Source organism: Diplotaxodon limnothrissa, linkage group LG14, assembly GCF_057381915.1.
Source record: "Diplotaxodon limnothrissa isolate DT_005_m linkage group LG14, D_limnothrissa_male_GT1.1, whole genome shotgun sequence".
In the NCBI taxonomy this organism is placed as follows: domain Eukaryota; kingdom Metazoa; phylum Chordata; class Actinopteri; order Cichliformes; family Cichlidae; genus Diplotaxodon; species Diplotaxodon limnothrissa.
Window position 1 is genome coordinate 6307803 of NC_140609.1, and position 19272 is coordinate 6327074.

Sequence of the window (19272 nt, forward strand, 5' to 3'; positions counted from 1 at the left end):
TTAGTCTAGTTTATCTATACAGTGCCAAATCACAATAACAGTCACTTCAAGGCGCTTTATAATACATACAGAGAAAAACCCAACAATCATAAGGGGTATGAGCAAACACTTTGGCGAAAGTGGAAAGGAAAAACTCCCTTTCAACAGAAAGAAACCTCTGGGAGAACCAGGCTCAGGGAGGGGCGGCCATCTGCCGTGAACGGTTGGGGTGAGAGGAGGAACACAGAATAGAAGACATGCTATGGATGAGAGCCAGAGATTACTAAAAAGTTTTAAAACTTTGTACAACTATTAAAACATAGTGAGTGAGATAGATGACTGAAGAAGAAATACTCAATGCATCATGGGAATCCCCCAGCAGCCTATGCCTATTGCAGCATAACTAAGGGAGGATTCAGAGTCACCTGATCCAGCCCAAACTATATGCTTTAGCAAAAAGGAAAGTTTTAAGCCTAATCTTAAAAGTAGAGATAGTGTCTGTCTCCTGAATCCAAACTGGAAGCTGGTTCCACAGAAGAGGGGCCTGAAAACTGAAGGCTCTGCGGCCACGCGGTCAAACATAATCAACACAACTGGAAATAATGCTTGATGTAGGAGATTAGCAAGTTGCCAGTTTGCACTATTTCTAAGCTTTAGGTCAAAGACTGCTGCCCCGAGGTCACAAAGAAACTCCAAACCATTGTTGCAGCAGTTCTCTGGGCACTTATTGGGCACTTAATTTGAAGTATGTAGCTTTCATTAGCTACATGCTTTCATTTTAATTGGCAAGAGGAAATCAAGAAGATCATTAACTGAATCTTCTGTCAAATCTGTTAAATTAATACTCAGAATTTTGCTGACTTTTCATTAAAATATGGTTTTAAATAAGCTTTTCTTCCCTTGGAAGTTATATTTCTGTCAGCATCTTTGCTGGTACAGGATTCTTCTGTACTGTAGGTTCCAGTCCAGGGTCCTTTCAGTACCATGTCTCTCTCTGTTATAATGCCTCTGGAGAAAGGCTGGAGCCGCCTTGCATTCCTGCTCTGTGAGAACCAAGCACACTTTCCTGCTTGCTGCCTGTAAATATATGACACGCTGGTTCTACTATATGTTGGTATCGCAGACTGCATACTGGAAACTGTTTAAGCCCCTGTGTTTTATTTCATTTGTAATTTTTCAATGAGTAATTTAATCTAAATGGACATGAATCCATAATATTGTTAAACGAAGACTTATCTTAGACTGGACTGACATGTCCTGTTATTGGTAAGTCACTGTCATTACGACATTTTCTTATAATTTTATTAAAACATAGAATTTCCTAAAACTTTCTCTTTAAAAAATAAATACATAATATAATCCTGTAGTACTGAATCACCATTACCTTCCCACGTGCATTTCTTTTTCAATGAAAAATGTGAAAAGGACATTATAAAAATAATAATACAAGTACAGATGGGTAGTATTTTTTAATAATTTTAAATATCATTAGCTTTTAAATATTATACATATTTCAATCACCAAAGAAGAGAAGAAACGTATTGAAACAGATTCGAATAAAGTAGACTGAGAAATTCAAAGGTAGTTTAAAGTCAAGGATTTCTATTGGTTTAAAGCTCTTCTCCTACAGCCAATCATAGCCCTCTAAATAAAGGTTGACGGAAGTTCAACAAACCATCAGAGAAGCTAGTTGCCGTTAGCTTACTGAAATACGATGGTGTCCCTACGGCAGGTGTTGGTATGTAGACTGTGTTAAAACGGTTACGGGGACCAGGAGGAGGCCGGCTAACATAATGCTTTCTGCTCTGGTCTGTGGCGCTCTGGTGTTCCCTGGACTTTTCTGCAGCTCCAGAAAAGTCCTTAAATCCACTTTCACACAGTGGAGCGACGCTGACGTGGTTTGTGTCAGTGAGAGGTCAGCATCCACACGGGTCACCTCATCAGACTACGTTAACACAAACGCCAGTTTAATGTTGTGTTGTTTATCTGTCTCGTTACACACACTGCGGAGATTTGCTTCCTTTGTCACATTACTAACAGGAAAGAGCAGCTAAATTCGGCACATATATAACAAACCATAGAGGCGTTTTTGACGTAAGGAATCCTCTGATTCCCGTTAAATATAAGCTTGACTTAGATTTTAGAATTTGACATAATAATTTGGTTATGTGTTTGTAGGATATGTGCCGAAGGCACCACATTACACGCCTGTGAGGGTTTGAATATTCATTGCGTGTGCAGTGGGGACTATTAAAAAGCCAGACAACAAATAAACGTGCATGTATTCCAGTGCAGTTCTGTCTACCCAAACCGTTGCTTTGCTTACTTTAGGCTGGTTTCTGCCATACATGCTTCTCTGGCTACTGCAGCTGGAGTCACAGTCATGACATCCTGCAGGGACGTCATGGCTGACAGGTTAGTGTTTCATAGTTTGTTGCACATGAAGACATGAGTTATCATTAGATTGTCAGTTTGTTAGTTCAGTGAAAGTGTTTCCTGTCTCTCTTCACAGTCACTGGCTGGTGAACGCGTTTGTATTGTTTGGAGTGCCCTACATGGTCTTTGACATCTATGCCATGTATCTGAGCCACTACCATACTCAGAAGCTCAAAGGTCATTCCAGCTCATACAGCGGCCACTCTCTTCAGACAGTGAAGGCTTTTCTCATCAAGGACTCCATGTTGGTTCTTCATCATATGGCCTTGCTTCTCATTTTCATGCCCATCACTCTGGTGAGAACACTGAGGAGTCTCTTCCGCTTTGTGTGTTCAGGCTGACTTGCCACTAAATGTTTGATTTGCAGTTCTTCAGAAGAGGACTGGGGGACTTCTTCATCGGCTGCCTGTTCATCACAGAGTTCAGCACTCCTTTTGTCTCCATTGGAAAGATTCTCATCCAGGTAATGCATGGGATTTACCTTTAGAGGAAGGCTGACATCAAGAAATCCCACTAGTGGCAAGAAAAGGTCTGCTTAAAGGACAGCACAGAGGCTTCGATCTTGGCAGCACAGGAACAGGACCTAAGCTCCCGATCCATAGATCGAGGAGTCTCCCACAGCTGACAGGACCAGAGTGGCAGACTGTACAAAGACACCAGAGACTAGCCAAAACATATGGGTGTGAAAATCTGTCACACTAACAATTTCAGATCATCAAGCAAATTTACTGTTAGAGAAAGATAATTTATTTAAATACAAAATGCAGTTTTTAATGATGAACCTACCTGGTCCTGTGTTTTTATTGTGGGACCGTGTGCAGGGTTTATAATGGTCATGTACAAAAGATTGTGTTGTAGTACGACAAATGGCATAAATTCTTATCATGTTTGCATAAAAGTGTTTTGTGTTACACACATGGATGTATTAGGGAAGTCCCCTCACCATCTTTCTGTGTTTCATATCCAGCTGGGTCTCGACAACACCAGACTCCACAGGATCAACGGCATCATTGTCTTGCTCAGCTTCTTCACATGTCGGATCCTGCTCTTCCCCTTCATGTATTGGATGTATGGCCGGCAATTTGGGATTCCTCTGCACAGAGTGGTCTTTCACCTGCCACTGCAATGCAACGTGGGTAACCTAGTGCTCCTGGCTCCACAGATCTACTGGTTTATACTTCTGTTGAGGAAAGCCAACAGACTGTACCTGAGGCAGAGGAAGGGGCCGGCCCGCAAAGACTGAAGACTCCATGATTTTCAAAAAAAAAAAACAACACAAAACCCTCAGATTATTGCTACAGTTAATGAAAAAATAAGTTTATTATTTTCATAATAAACTTAAGTCAGATTTAACAGGAGAGAGTTGTTTAACTGTGACTCTATCACATAGTCTGTCAGCAGTGCTGTTTTCCTTTTGTCTGTTCAGCTTTTATATGTTAGAGCCTCAACAATGTTACCCAACTACACAGAATCTGTTTGTATAAATTAAAGTCACTTTAATGAATATAGGATGAAATAATAACACACTGATGATGACTGAGTGCCCCTGGTGTACAGTACACACATTTAGCTTACGTTTTCATGCTGTCTACAATGTTAATGCAAATAAGAATAACTGCTCAACGTGTTGCAAAATATGATTTTAAGTTTGGTTTTTAATTCACAGAGAGTTCAAGCTTGTTACTTCTTAACTTGAGTTCAGTGTGACAGATTTCCTCCTTATTTCCATCTCCATGCTTTCATTCTTGCACCCTACATGAGTAGTTTTGTGTCCTGCCCTCACATACAGCAGGTCCGTGTCTCATTATATTAAAAATATCTTTTCTATGACATCACATAGAGCCAAGAATAAAAAAATAAAGAAAACTATTTAGAGTCGTCTCCAGCCTGAGCTTCTGGCTCACAGGGATAACTTGTACATACACTGACATCATTAGCGGATTATTAGAGAGGTGCTCATATTAAACATGACCTTAACATTACACTGTTGTTAATCAGCAGGCATATTCAGGATTGAGTTTTTGCAAACTCAAAGTGCTCAGTGGGAAACAGCAGATAGATCAGTGTGTGCATAATGCTGCTGAGGACACGAGCTGAGCAATTTTCTGCTGCAGCACAGCCTTCATCTCCAGGTTCTCCAAGTTGTCTGAGATGGTAGAGAAGAAGTGGCGGGTGTTGTCGCACTCCAGTGGGGTGCAGCTGTTTGGGAAGGCGGCCATAATGGCCTCGTACTGACTGAGGATCTCCAGACTAGAGAGGAACAGAGGCTCACATTGGCCTCCTGGCATCATCACCTGAAGGGAAGACACATTTCACCAGTGAGCCTGTAGTCCTGACTCAGGAAAAGAACACACCGAGAGAACTTTGTAGCAGTCAAATACAATGGCATATAACACATGCTGATCCAAGTGCATTACTAAATTTGAGCAAACATGCTGCTTGGTTATAAGAGGAAAAAATTAGCCAATCAGAGACAGAATGGTGTAAAGAAGTCGTACCTGGACGTGCTGAACATGGCAGAAGAGCTGGCTCAGAACAAAAAGAACTTCCTGGCTTGGAGCAGTCTCCTTCTGTGAATCCTTTGATATCAGAGGAGTGTCTCTGGCTTCTTTGGACTTTGGACATATGAGAGTTGGATTTGAGTCTGTGGTTGCTGGCGTTTTAGGAGGAGTTGAAGCAGAAGCAGTAAAAGCACCAGATGAAGGAAGAGGCAGTTTGGCTCGTAGTGAATTCATCATGTCCCTCACAGCGTGGGCGTATAACCTGCCTACGTGTGCCCAGCCATTCGCCGACAGCCAGTCAGAGCAGCTGGAGCCGCAGAGTAGCTGCAGGACTCGAAGCAGGAGGACTGACAGGCGGAGTTCACATGAAAACTTCCTCAGGTCCAGTAGGGGCAGAAAGTCCACGTACTCCAGAGAGAAAGGCACGTGAAGGCGGCTGGATGTGATCAGCTCACGGAGGCCTCTCAGCAGCCTGCTCCACTGGGAGACGGAGCACCAGGGCAGCATCTGAGTCAGAGCCACTAGCAGGCCTTTGCTGAACATGCTGACGTGGTCAGGTTTGTGCTGGTCCAGAGTGAGACAGGACAGCATGGTGCTCTGCAGAGAGTCAGATATGGAGCAACACTCCATCCAGGCTAAAAGACCTGTGCCCAAACCGTACGAGGGAAGGTCCACACCCAACCATTCCTACAGGACAGACATAGTGTTCAATGCAAACTGAGAGCAAAAACAATCAGCTCTAGAGAAACCACACAAATAACAGTATCACATATTTTTTTTCTCAAAAAGTGAGCCTGTGAGCCAGATTTCAATGTTAAAATGCCCAAATTTACAGCATTAAAAATTTGGTTTACAGCCTGCTACAAAAATGGCTTAAAGGTCTACAGGCTGAGCAGCATCTGCTGATTGAAAGCCTAAAACTTGTACATTACGGTGGCCCGCAGAGGTCAAAGAACACCAGCAAATAGAAAAATCATTAAAAAAATGGAAGTGTTTTTGTGGACATAATAACAGATGGCTGTTTAACAGCTAATAGCAAACATGTACAGTATCTACAGTTTTATATGAATCTTGTGTTATCCTGCATCGTCTTCTCTGACGAGTCCTCTTCTTTTAAGCATGTCTCAGTGTGATCGTGTGCATGTTTTGGTTCTGGTCACTTCTCTAGCCGGTCCATCACATTATTGTGTCCTGATTAACACTTCAGTTGTGGTTTGTGTGCTTTTACGCGTTTTTCTATTTTCTGTTTTTTAAAAAAAAGTTTCAGTTAATTTGACCTTTCAGGGCTTTCGAGTTTTGATTTATCTGATCACAGAACAGTTTGGATCTATCGATCCATTTATGAGCTTTGCCTCAGAGAAGACGGCAGTGTTTCTGGATCATATTCACAAACAGTGATTTCTGGAAGCGTTCCTGATTTCTATGATGGAATCATGGCTGTTTTTTTTTTAATCCATTGCTTTCTGAGGGCCTGTCCTCTGCCACAGAGATTTCTCCAGATGCTTTGAACTTTTTTGAAGTTATGTACCAGAGATGATGAGATACTCAAAATCTTTGCGATTACATTTCTTTGCAGACTGGTATATCTCTGCCCATCTTTTACTTCTGAGAAACACTGCCTCTCAAAGATGCTCTTTGTACTCTGTATTGTTACTGACTTGCTTCCAGTTAACCCAATTAGTTATCAGCCACTTGTTTTAGTAACACTGACTTTTCCAGTCTTTTAAGGCCTTGTCTTAAAGTTCTGCCTCCAAATTGAAAAGGAGATTTTTTTTCTTCTTCTTCTTTTTTTTTTTTTTTTTAAAAAAAGGTACATTTTCTCAGTTTAAACATTTGACACGTTGAGTGTTGTACTTTGAATAAAATGAGGGTTTAAGATGTTTGCAAATAAATTCATTCTGTTTTATTTATGTTTTACCCAGACCTGGGTTTGCATTTTCACAGATTGGATGTTGATACTTGACACTGTTCTTCAAAGAAATTCAAGAGTAGGCGGGTTCCGCAGTAGGACATACCTGTTCAGGTAGATCACACACAGCAAGTAGAGAGGAGGGCACTTCATTTTTAAAGTGCTCCCCCCACACAGGGTTCAGCAGGAACTGAACCGTCCAGTCCAGCTCTTCCATCTTGTTGTGGAGCCAGAACAGCGCTCGGGACCAGCTGCTGGGGGCCGCTGCCACCTCCGCACCCACCACCTGCCCCAGAGTGGTCAGCACTGACAACAGCAGCTCCTTCATATCCATGGACCAGATGTGGTGGTCTGGTGGTTGCTCCCAACATCTAGGAGGGATCAGGTGGGTTTAAGTTGAAATCAAATGATGTTAAACGCTATAAAGGTTTAACAGCTCAGAAATAAAAAAGTGGAAAGCTTTACTTATGATACAAACCTGAGAGTCTGGTTGTGTAGCTGGGCCAGCATGTAGAGGAGGGGGAAAGGAGAGCAGTCGAACACCCAGTGAGGAGTGGTGGCTGCTTCCTGCACGTCCACAGACAAAGCAGTCTGAAGAAGCTGGATACTCAGCTCTGCATCCACAGAACAGTGAGCTGGCAGAACCACAGAATAACTATCAGTGACAAATAATTTACTTTACATCCCAATGCATTTATGTGACAGCCTTGGGTTATAGGTAGATTAGCCAAATGTAACTTAAAATGAATCTACAGCTGTGGTCAGAGGTTTCCATCCACTCATGTCAGGTTGATTTGGGTGACTTTTCATGATTTCCTTAACCTGTTTCTTTTCTAGGCTGGAATGCTTGTATAGCATCCATCTGTAATGACTTTAAAAAAAGAAAAAAATAGGGTGCATGTCTGAATGCAAGTTTGAATTTATTTTAGATTTTCTTTGATGCACACAGGGCCAAGATTTAACATACAGGCTCTCATATATACATGCACCTTACTAATATTTGATTAAATGTGCCTTTAACCACACTTTAACCAGATGCTTTTAGTAGTCATCTGCCTTAACTCTGGCTGCTATTTAAACACTCTTATTGGCAGAATTGGTATTTAATTTAAACACATTTCATTTAAATTGGTTGGTCATAGTGCACAACTTTTAAACAGGGTTCAGTTCAGAACTTTAGGAAGGTCATTCCAGATACTTAATGGAGCCAGCTTTCAGCAGCTAGACTCTGTGATCACCAGTTCAAACAACTGTATGTAAGAACAAGTACACTGTAATTGAACCGCTGTTCCAATTTCTGGAAAAGACAAACAGTCAATCTCAGATAAGATGAAAGTGGTTCAGGGACAACCCAGGGACCATCAAGCCTGCCTTTAACTGGAAACTTCTGGAACAGCAGCATCACTGTCCACAGTGAAGAGTTGTTTTTTTTTTTTTTTACATCGCCATGGACCAAGAAGGTGCCGATATAGAAGCCCCTGTTCCAAAATCGACATCTTCACACTTAACTGACACTTGCAGCTGCAGAGGCTTTCAAACCTAAGAATGCTGTACCTGCTGTCAAGCATGGTCGTGGTAGCATCATGCTCTGTGGCTCAAATCAACAGTCAGATGGTTGAAACGTGGATAAAGAAGGCTGACGTTACCGTAACCTTCTGGAATTCCCTTCCTAAAGCCCAGACCTCAACTCTAGTGGTCTATGCCTGGAAACCAATAATTTTGAATAACCTATCAATTCTGCCAAGAATTATGCCAGATGCTTATTGGTAACTACTAAAAGTGTCTGATGAAGATGCAACATGCTACGGTACACTTAACCTTTTCATTTAACATTTAGAATTTTGACCCTGTCAGGATCAGTGAAAATAAATTAAAACCTGTGAATCCAATTCTTGTTTGGGTTTTTTCAAAGTCATCACACATGTATGCTGTACAATCATTCCACCCTGGAAATGTTAAAAGCCCAGACGTGATGGAAGCACCACGTTTACCATGACATTCATATCCATGACGAGTGGATCTAAACTTTTGATCACAACTGTAAAATGCTAATAAAATAGCTAATGTAGGTTGTGGTAAACATAAACATGTGATATTCACCTGTAGCTGAGAGGTTAGGCAGGACAAAGGTTTTCACGACTTCCTGAGGTGACAGAACGCTTTCCCTCTTTCCTTCTCCCTCAGCTGAAGTGACGGGCTCCATGAGCAGACCCAGAAACTTGAGGAACTGTTCTTTTTCAGTTGCTAACAGTGACTTGGTCTGGATCATGTCCTGTAAACACTTGCAAAGTAAACTGCACACCACATTTTTCCTCCCTCCATCTCTTCTTCCCCTCTGCTCTCTGAGTCCTGGCAGCTGTTCCAGGATCTTAGCCATTAGAGAGAAAGCTCCTTTGTTGAAAACAGCCGAATGACAGCAGGACCTCAAAGTGGCTTTGGGGTTCTGAAAGGCCACTCTTGCAACTAGAGAGGCTGCCGTAGTCAGATTGCCCTGTGAAGCTCCCACTGAAGCTCCGCCCGCCCCCTGAATGATGCAGTTGAAGGCCATGTTGAGCTCCTGTTCAAACCCATCAGCTAGAGCAGCAGGTACAGAGCACTCAAAGAACCCCCTGCTGGATAATCTCAGCATGGCAGCCAACGCTTTGTTCTGGTCTTCTAATGTGAGTGTGGAGAAAATACCTGAAGTGATTTTCAGCAGTTTGTGACACTGCCTCACATTAGCGCTCTCACTATGGAGTCTGCTCATTAGGGTGGAGGCGAGGCTCATGAGGGTGCTGTGCTGCCGGAATGCCCCCTGGTTTTTTTCCAGGCAGTCGAGCCAGCGATCCGCACGTTCTGCCCATAATGGCTCGCTGGCAAACAACGCTGCAAAGTCCTCACAGTCTTCCAGGTGATGGGTGATGATGACAGCAGCAACCTCTGCGCTCACTTCAGGGCTGCTCTCTGCGGCAGGGAGGGACAGTGACTTCAGCACACCTCTGAGTGTATCATTCTCTCCTTCAAAGTCGTCACTACCAGCTCCGGGTGCTTCCTCTAGAGAAGCCAGGACCCTCTGGATGCTTTGTTCTAGCTGGAAAGCAGAGTAACTAGGGCTGGAGTGGTCACACTGACTGAGAACACCGCTTTGCCAAAACTGTGCAAGCTCTGTGATAATCCTCAGGGCTTCACTCAGCTTCATCTGCCGCAGATTAAACTGAGAAGGTGTGTGAGAAGCACGCAAGTCTTTCAGAGCTTCCTGAATCATTTCAGGACTCAGCTTCTCCATGTTCTCCTCCCTGGCTCGGAGGATTTTACACAAACAGTCCAACTTCTCTTTAGCTGGAAGCGCCACGTTTTGGTCTATCAGGAAAGTTGTGTAAAGAGCATCGAGGGAAATGGATAAGGCCTGAAAGCAGAGGTCAGGTGAGGATATGTGACCTTTCATGTCTTTGAGTGCGTAAAGAAGAATGTGCAGAATATCTGCTGAATTTGGCGTGTCTAACTTTAACCTCTTTGCAGCCTGAGGGGACAGACTGGAGGACTCAGAGGAGAGGCGAGCAAGCTGGCTGGCAAACATCTTCTCTATGCTCTCTTCTTCTCCAACCTCCTCTTCCACTCTGCCTTTCCACAGCTCCCACCAAACCTCCAGAAGGAGTCGGACATCGTCTTCCCCTATGGGATCGCTCCTCACATGTTCCACCAGCCTTTCCAGCTCAGCACAGATTTGAGCGTGAGGAAGATGCAGGAGGAAACTGGCAAAAACACCCGCAGCTGCTGCTGACTTCACCAGCTCCAGCAGGACGACACGGCTGACCTCAGGGAGGCTGTTTTGGAGAGAGAAGAAAGGGTTCTCCCTCCAAGCAAACTCAACGTTCTCCTCAGCCTCTCTGCACAGCAGCTTCAGCCACACAACACAAACCATCCTCTTTTTCCAGCTCTCAGCTGCTGGGTTGGGACAGTCACTGACTTCATCCTGTCTGCAGATTTCTTTGAGTGCTTCCAGGATCACATGTCCCACCCGGCTCCAGTCTGCTTTCTGAATGGTGGACAGAGATGAGGGGGAACACAGCTTATCAGCCAGGAGGAACGCTCCCTGAAGCACTGTCGAGTCTGAAAGAACAAGAGAAAAGGCATCAAAACTCAAATTTGCCAGAGGAAATGGATTTTTTTCAAAATTTTTAACTGTCCTCTCGGCTCCTTAAATTAGCCTAAAATGGCAAAGCTGCGCAAAAAACAACACAGTTGATCTTAAGACCAAAAAATGCCACTTTGAAAATGGCTTTTGACTGGAGATAAGCTGAAGTTCAACTCTGGTTCATCTTAAGTTGACAGTGGAAGGAACATGGTCTGAAGCCTGAGCTCAGAGAGGTTACTTATATCTCATTATTTTAAATCGTGATCTTGTATATGAACATCCACACTCTGTAGAATAAGGTATTGGTGTCTATTTTTCAGTTCCACACAGAATGAATACAAGCTATATAAATATATATAGAAAAAAATGTCGCTGCTCTGTCATTCTCACACACATACAGCAGAGCGGTTAGAGAACAGCATTACCTCTTAAACTGCTAAAGCTGATACTGTTTAATTTTGTGGGGGTTGATTATGGCGAAAAATCTCTGCACATGCAACATTAACTGTAGCAAAACAGAAATTGTGACTCGTGTTTTCTGTATGGGAACGTGAGGAGTGTAACGGTTACCTTTGTTCATTATTAGTGCCAAAGCTGCAGAGTGGACCTGGATGCTGAGAAGCTAGTTTGCTAATTTTAGTTCCAACTATAAGCTGTACCACAGCTCTAATACTTTACATCAGAGTATAATGAAGTAGAGAGCAAACACGATACTACCTCCCAGCAAAGGTTTCTATCAGAGTGACACAAACTTCGTATAAAGCGCTTCCGCTGTTAGCGTCAGCGTGTGCAACCAGAGAGTATTCATGATCAAGAACTCCCACTCTGTGGATTTCCGGTTTCATAGAGGGCGCTCTAAGCATATGGCAGAATGAATAGAGCTCTATTCAGCCCCAGAATGTCATTTTTGTTGGGTAAACAATTTTGGTTATTGTTTTTTGTTTTGTTTTTAAATATTTTCCTTAATAGTTAATAGATGTAGCTTCATTTTCACATTTTTATGGTTTCCAACATTTCGGTGTAATACAAACAGCACCAAGAGCCGCATAATGCATCGACTACTTTACTTTCAGGCATGAAACACACAGCCGCGGAAAACGTCTGACAGTAACTTCCTGACAGTGATCACCTTCGACCACCACTTTTTTTTTTTCCTATTTCGTTTGGTTTCTTATTCAACCTTTTCAAGATGTTGTTGCACTAATGTTGTCTCCCAACGAGAGATTGTAATATGTGCATAAATTTAATTAAAGTACGAAAAAAAACAAAAAAAAAACCAAAAACCTTCGACCACCACAAGCAGCGTGTTCTCATATGCATGATAGGTTTTGTTGTGGTTTAACTACGCTCCCAATATCTAAATAACGTATGATGTAGATTATTAGACCTAAAATCGGGCATGGAGAAATAATTATTTGAGTGCTTTCGCTACATTCACAGCTATTATTTGAGGACTTTCAGGCGAACTAAATAGTGAAACGAGATTAACAGGAAGTGACATGACTCTCGTCCATCAGCTCTGGTGCCGGAAAGACTAGTAAGGCTGCTGTCGTCATGCCCTCACAGCGACATCTCAGGGCAAAGTCAATACTACGAGTTTTATATAAAGTCAAAAGCAAAAGCACCTGTTGCAAGCTGTTGACTCCTCATGAACTCCTGTGAACTATTTATTAAACTATGTGGTGCGGTGGTTCACATAGTCACATTACAGCAATCCTGAGTTCGAATCAAATATGGAGTACATTTGCCCCGTGACTCCAAGTACACCGGGTACCGCTCACAGTTTAGAGTCCGTTTGTGTGGTAATGGATAAAGTAAAATATGCACCTACCAGACAGACCTCTGGCCACGTGGCGGCTGGGATAGGCTGCAGCTACAATAATGTTACGTCTAACATTAAAACAGGAACGCTGTAAAAAGAACTAGGACATTGTATCCTGATTTATTTATTTATTTATTTGCAACTTCCTAGCATATATTCTCGATTTTATTAACTTTTTTGATTATGATTAATGTTTTTTTAAAGGTTATGTTTTCGAGCTGCTCATCACGCCAGAAATCGCACTCCTTTTTTCTTTTTCCTTTGAAATGAAAGTGAAAGTGTCAAGAGAAACTTTGTGTGGACATCGGACAACAAGGAGTTCGACAGTGGAGAAGAATGAGGGTTTTAATCTTGAGGATTTTTGTTTATTTGTATCTAAGTGCAGGTGAGTTATAGTGCAACACGTTGTCACAGATTAGCTTAGGTCAGTTTGTGCGTGTTAGGTCAACAGTGACTATAGATATTCTAGTCTACCGCATGAATTCCAACGGCTATGCTGTCTGACTGATGTATTCGTGTCATTCAGGTGTGTGGAGTGTCCATCAGATCCAGTGGCTGCCTTGTTACTTCATTGATGAGCGTTTATATTTGAACAAGGACAACCACACTGAGACTCGGGTCATCCCCAGAGAGGCTATACTTCAGTTTGGTCAGAAAGGAGATGCTCCTGTTAACCCAAACGCCATCACTTTCCTGGTCATCAGTGAGTTACTGCAGCCTGCATGAGGAGAAGGCTGAAAAAACAACTACAGTGTGTTAGTGTTTATTTTATTGTCTTCTAGGATCAAAGTTGGATCTGCTGCAGTATGTGGAGGGGGTGGAGGCAGAGCAGCTGAAGTGTGAGCTGCACAGATACAGCACAGAGGGCGGTTACGTCCGCTGGCCTGTCCTCGGTGCCCGGGAGTACAACCACTGGTTTACCTGCATCCTCAGACACAGCAGGGGCCGCTTCACAGTCGCTGGCACCCTTAGACACCCCTCTGACCAGCCTCCCCCAGGGCAGCCAGACTACCACAACTGGTCTGTCATCGCTGACAAAGAGGTACTCACCACCGCAGGTAAACTCACATATGAGGATTCAGTTTTTTTCTTTTGAGCCATACAGACCATCTCCTAGGGGTTTGTTAATTGCCTGCCTGTTGCAGTGGCAGAAGTTCAAGGACAGAGTGCTGAAAAGAAACTGTGTTTGTATCTTGGAGATTAGAGTAGAAATAGAGAGACAGTTATAGTTATATTGACTTGGAATGGTGGATGGCCAAATAATTGTCATGTCATAGATACAGGAAGTGGTTGTCACCTGTTTGAGTAAAGGACACTTGTGTTGTTTGTCACACTTTTTCCACAGTCGCCATGGTCATCAAAACACAGACTCCCTCAGTTAAAGCACGCCTGAAGTCCCAGCAAAAGCTCCACTGCCAGTTTGATGTTGACCACAAGGGTGCAAAGGTCACTGTAGAGTGGCATAGGCACCGCCCTGGTGAGAGGACCAAGCTCTTCAGTTACAACAGGCACACAGGACAGACTGAGGGGAGCGGTGTCGGACTACGTGCCCTTGCGGCTGGAGATGCCTCTTACACCCTCGCCTCCACCACAATGATCAGTGAAGGGACCTACATTTGTTCAGTGTCCGTGTATCCACTGTTCACCAAGGTGGATATATATCTGCAGATTGAAGGTACATAGGATTGGATCATTCCCTAAATGTCTATACTACCAGTCAAAAGTTTGGACACACCTTCTCATTTAATGGTTTTTGTTTATTTTCATGACTATTTACATTGTAGATTCTCACTGAAGGAATCAAAATTATGAATGAACACATATAGAATTATGCAGTAAACAAAAAAGCGTGAAATAACTCAAAACATTTTATATACTTTAGATTCTTTAAAATAGCCACCCTTTGCTTTGCTTACTGCTTTGCACACTCATGGCATTCTCTCCATAAGCTTCATGAGGCAGTCACCTGAAATGGTTTTCCAACAGTCTTGAAGGAATTTCCAGAGATGCTGAGCACTCCTTGGCCCTTTTGCCTTCACTCTGTGGTCCATCTCATCCCAACCCAGCTCAGTTGGGTTTAGGTCAGGTGACTGTGGAGGCCAGGCCATCAGGCACAGCACTCCTCACTCTCCTTCTCAGTCAAATAGCCCTTACACAGCCTGGAGGTGTGTTTGGTGTCATTGTCCTGTTGAAAAATAAATGATGGTCCAACTAATAGAAAACCGGATGGGATGGCATGTTGCTACAGGATGCTGTGGGAGCCATGCTGGTTCAGTGTGCCTTCCATTTTGAATAAATCCCCAACATGTCACCAGCAAAGCACCCCCACACCATCACACCTCCTCGCCTGCTTTTCCTTAGTGGTGCTTTCTTAGCAGCTATTTGACCACAAAGGCCTCATTCTCACAGTCTTCACTGAACAGTTCATGTAGAGATGTCTGCTACTGGAAAATCTGTGTGGCATTTATCTGGGCTCTAATCTGAGGTGCTGTTAGCTTGTGATTTCTGAGGCTGGTGACTCAGATGAATTTATCCTTAGCAGCAGAGGTGACTCTTCGTCTTCCTTTTGTGGGGCAGTCCTCATGTGAGCCAGTTTCATCGTAGTGCTTGATGGTTTTTGGGACTGCACTTGGGGATACATTCAAAATTTTAGCAGTTTTCCAGACTGACTGATCTTCAGTTGTTAAAGTAATGATTGACTGTTGTGCTTGCCATAAGAAGCTGTGTCCAAACCTTTGACTGGTACTGTATATGTTGTCAGTACAAACAATGAGAGTAAGAAACCTATTTTTAAATAGCTCTTTATAGCATTTTATTACTTTGACCTTCAGATCAATCTATTGACCTTGAAGGAAATGTAAGAGGTCAAATGTGACATGATATTTGAAATCTTTATATGGTACTTTTTATATGTTGTCAATATACAGCACCCTTTTAAGAATCTCAGTTTTAATGAACTGTTAAATCCATTTGTTGGATTGTTACTCCACTACACTCCACTAAGTGTGGTCAGAAACTTTTTTTTAAAAAATTATTCTGTTAAGTGTGTAACCTGAAATGCATCTTACCAAATTTGACTTCCTAGAATTCTGGAACTCAGACCAAATCTCAACTTTTAAATGTCACCAGTTTTGACCTGAAAGAATATTAAATTAAAACGAGTGAATTAAATAAAACAGCCCAGTTACTATAATAAATGTCTGCTGTTAGGTATTGAAATTACTATTATTATTTATTTTTCTCTCTCCTTTCCTCAGAGTCTCCCCATGTCTCCCTCAATGTTGCAACCACCCTGTTATTGCAGGAGGGCAAGGACTTGATGGTTAAGTGTGAGGCAAATGGCTACTACCCTCGGGATGTGGAGATAATTTGGTACGAGGAGGATCCAGGCACTCCACATCCCAAGCCACTAAACCATAGTGTTCTGTTCAGCCACAAAGTAAATGGGGACATGACCTTCTTGCTGTCAGGTGTCTTCTACCTCCAGGCTGCGCTCAGGGACTCTGGGAAAAAGTTCACATGCAGCGTCTCCCATCAGTCCCTGAAAGTGCCCATAACAAAAAGTTTCACCCTGATTGTGGAAGGTGAGTGTCAGTATAAGATAAGATAAGATAAGATAACCTTTATTAGTCCCACACGTGGGAAATTTGTTTTGTCACAGCAGGAAGTGGACAGTGCAAAAGTTATGAGTATAGTATAGTACTAGGAGCTAGCAGCTGGGAGGAGCAGAGCCTGATGTGTGTTCTGTTTCAGAGCCAACAAACTGGATTTTGTACCTCGTTGTGGGCTCTGTTGTGATCCTGCTGTTGTATGTGAAGCGGCGCTACCTGCACTCAGGTGAGTGATACAGAATTCCAGCTAAATCACACCTGAGGAGCATGTGCTTGCTGTTTGGGATCAACTGACATATAAAGCATGTTCAACCCCAATTTTAAAAAAGTTGCAAAGTTGTGTGTAAAATGTAAAGAAAATAATATAAATAACATATATTAGAGAAAATGATATTTATTCTACAGAAAATAGTTATTAATATAGATAAATAAACAGAATCGATGATTTGGAATTTAAAAGAAAATGGAAAACATGTAAAAAGACTAAAGTGACAAAATTTACGGAGAAAAATACTAGACTATTGAATTTGATGACAGCAACATATCAGAAAAAAATGTTGGTGCTGGGCAAGAAAAGTCTGGAAAAGTCTGCAGTACTGAAAAAAAGCGGGAGAAACATTTTTGGAGTCAGTAACATGACTGGGTATAAAAAGAGCATCTCAGAGGGGCAGAGCTTCCCAGAAGTGTCTAAGAATTGTTTGACAATTTCAGAATAATGTTCCATAAAATTGCAAACTTTAAATATGTCATAGTTTCCTGTACATAATATCATCAAAAGGTTCAGAGAATGTGTCTAAGGGACAAGGTCAATTTCTTTTTTAAATAGTTGCATTGAAGCATTAAATTTGATAGTTAATCAAATAATATGCCACCTGGCAAATGAAAGGCAACAGACGATAGACAAGGCAGAATATCCAATCAGAATTGGGCCATGCTTTAAAAACAGGGATTCTGTCATGGAAATCAATGCAAAGCTCACGAACGCCTCTACAAGTGAGTGTCTGTGAATACAGGTCACATCCACAAATGCAGGTTGAAGCTCTGTCACACAAAGAAGAATCTAAATATGAACTTCTGTTAACCCAGAGCTTCCCAAAGTGTGGGGCCCGCCCCCTAGAGGGAAGCGGAGCCATTGCAAGGGGGGGAAATATGAAATATGAAAAGGGGAAAATAAAACCCAAAACACTTGGAAACTGCTAGCACAGGGCGCCCACACAAACGCAAAGCAGGAGATGAAGCATCGCATTGCTGAATATATTTCCAAACCAACTTCATTCTAAGCCAAAGACTAGAAAATATGGTGAAGCATATTTTCCCTTTGGTTTCACCTGCACAAGTGCCGAGGTTGGTCTCCCCTGCATAATTGGTTTTCCCTTTGTCGGGAGCAGCGCTGGGCTCTCCAAATCACGGACAAACAGTATCCCACATTCTTGAGTTTTAGTTCACAAACACTTATTGTAATGACTAACTACTCCTGACATTTCGGAGATGTTAGCCCTTTATACAGTAAAGTTACAGCGGGATAAAAATAATATCAGGCTCATCCTGCCACGATTTGTTCCCCCGGTTCAAATCGCGGACAAACAGTATCCTACAGCTGTTTATGTTTTTGAACCCATTTTGCACAGAGAGGCATTTTTTGAAAAATGTATTGATAGCAATGTTGAATATTATTACACAGGAAAAAAACAACTACACGTAAAATAATCACACCGTGACGCCTCTGCCTTTCTAAATGGAGGGACAGTAACTGTGTGTGTGTATATGTCAGCGTGTAAAAACTGAAGATAGTCAGATTAACAGTATTTTGTCTCTATCTGCGATTCTGCAATTCATCTCATGTAAACAATAACGTGGCACACAGCGTGACGTGAAATTAGGCACATACCTTTGACGTTGCGTGACGAACTCTGTATTCCTCGTCCACACGTAAACGCAAAAAAGGAGTTTTAAAAAATCTCAGTTTTCGGTGACTTGAACGCCGTTTATGTGTGGACGAAACAGCTGCGTTTTCAAAAATACCCGTGTAGGTGTGGACGTATCGTAAAGGAGTTAGTCGTTTATTTTATTACTACCTGTAATTTATTGCAGATTACTTTTATTTCCTTAATTGTTTACTAAATGTTTGAGGTGTGAAATAAACCGCAATGGAACAAAATATGGGTGTGTGTGGTTGGAGGATGGCGGGGATGGGAGGGCAACATTTGTCTTGTAAAACAAAGGGGGGCCTAGCAAAAAAAGTTTGGGAACCACTGTGTTAACCAAAGCTTATGAAAAATGGACTGAAGCTAAAGGAAAAAAGATGTTCTGTGGTCAGATGAATCAAAATGAGAAAGTCATGAACCAAGGTTCACACTCAGTAGGGACCTAAAGGCAGACTTGATACAAAATTCACAGGAACTATGTACAGATTTATTTCTTTAACATAAATGATCAGGAACAACCAGGGGAACGAGAATATAACTCAAGTCGAGGAAACCGGGAACTGAAATGCCCTGAGAATCCGTGATGGGGACTGTGGGAAGCTGCAACAGAAAGGGAACAATTACTTGTGTGCAGGAAAACAGAGAGTTAAAACTAAACCAGATTAAGAATGCTGTGGGTTACAATCAGAGTCAATATTCAATACTTGAATAAACACAGAGGTTAAGAGAGCCAAGTTAACTAAGAGTGAATAAAGGACTGGCGTGGAGCAGCCATCCACGGTAAGTGAAATAGTTTTGGAGTAATTGCCAGGGATGGAAAACAGGTGCGATACTGATGGCCCAACCCAAGGGCGTGGCCACCGAGGCAACCTGAACGCTCCCTGGCTAGTGTTCCCATTGACCATGACAGAGAAATTCTTTTTGGAAAAAACAAGTTCCCAGACTTGTTATCAGGGAAGTTCAAAAGCCTGCATC

The 19272-nt window shown here is 42.4% G+C and overlaps 3 protein-coding genes across 3 annotated transcripts; 2 read left to right on the top strand and 1 right to left on the bottom strand.

Moving 5' to 3' along the window:
* Positions 1-1677: 1677 nt before the first annotated feature.
* LOC146618279 (ceramide synthase-like) lies at positions 1678-4349 on the top strand. The gene is made up of 5 exons (XM_085370708.1): positions 1678-1894; positions 2311-2394; positions 2492-2711; positions 2783-2878; positions 3383-4349. Exons 1-5 carry the CDS (start codon positions 1773-1775, stop codon positions 3656-3658), a joined length of 798 nt encoding a protein of 265 aa, XP_085226834.1. The 5' UTR covers positions 1678-1772; the 3' UTR covers positions 3659-4349.
* Positions 4125-11663, bottom strand: gemin4 (gem (nuclear organelle) associated protein 4). Its single transcript, XM_085370706.1, has 6 exons — positions 11510-11663; positions 8926-10914; positions 7304-7460; positions 6932-7196; positions 4914-5603; positions 4125-4709 (listed from the first exon to the last, which is right to left on the bottom strand). The coding sequence occupies exons 1-6, from the start codon at positions 11517-11519 to the stop codon at positions 4476-4478; spliced, it is 3345 nt and encodes a 1114-aa protein (XP_085226832.1). The 5' UTR covers positions 11520-11663; the 3' UTR covers positions 4125-4475.
* A 1434-nt stretch (positions 11664-13097) lies between these two features.
* On the top strand, positions 13098-16606 carry LOC146618281 (tapasin-related protein-like). Its single transcript, XM_085371482.1, has 6 exons — positions 13098-13146; positions 13288-13464; positions 13544-13819; positions 14107-14436; positions 16019-16345; positions 16515-16606. Exons 1-6 carry the CDS (start codon positions 13098-13100, stop codon positions 16604-16606), a joined length of 1251 nt encoding a protein of 416 aa, XP_085227608.1.
* Positions 16607-19272: the final 2666 nt, after the last annotated feature.

Bases quoted from the DNA above. Each gene is read 5' to 3' on its own strand.
- LOC146618281 (XM_085371482.1), top strand. From the start codon at position 13,098: ATGAGGGTTTTAATCTTGAGGATTTTTGTTTATTTGTATCTAAGTGCA. The intron at 13,465-13,543 runs GTGAGTTACTGC...ATTGTCTTCTAG, and splicing joins CATCACTTTCCTGGTCATCA to GATCAAAGTTGGATCTGCTG. The intron at 14,437-16,018 runs GTACATAGGATT...TCCTTTCCTCAG, and splicing joins TATATATCTGCAGATTGAAG to AGTCTCCCCATGTCTCCCTC.
- gemin4 (XM_085370706.1), bottom strand. The intron at 7,197-7,303 runs GTTTGTATCATA...GATCCCTCCTAG, and splicing joins CTACACAACCAGACTCTCAG to ATGTTGGGAGCAACCACCAG. The intron at 5,604-6,931 runs GTATGTCCTACT...TCTGTCCTGTAG, and splicing joins TGTGTGATCTACCTGAACAG to GAATGGTTGGGTGTGGACCT.
- LOC146618279 (XM_085370708.1), top strand. From the start codon at position 1,773: ATGCTTTCTGCTCTGGTCTGTGGCGCTCTGGTGTTCCCTGGACTTTTC. The intron at 1,895-2,310 runs GTCAGCATCCAC...TGCTTACTTTAG, and splicing joins GTGGTTTGTGTCAGTGAGAG to GCTGGTTTCTGCCATACATG. The intron at 2,879-3,382 runs GTAATGCATGGG...TTTCATATCCAG, and splicing joins TTGGAAAGATTCTCATCCAG to CTGGGTCTCGACAACACCAG.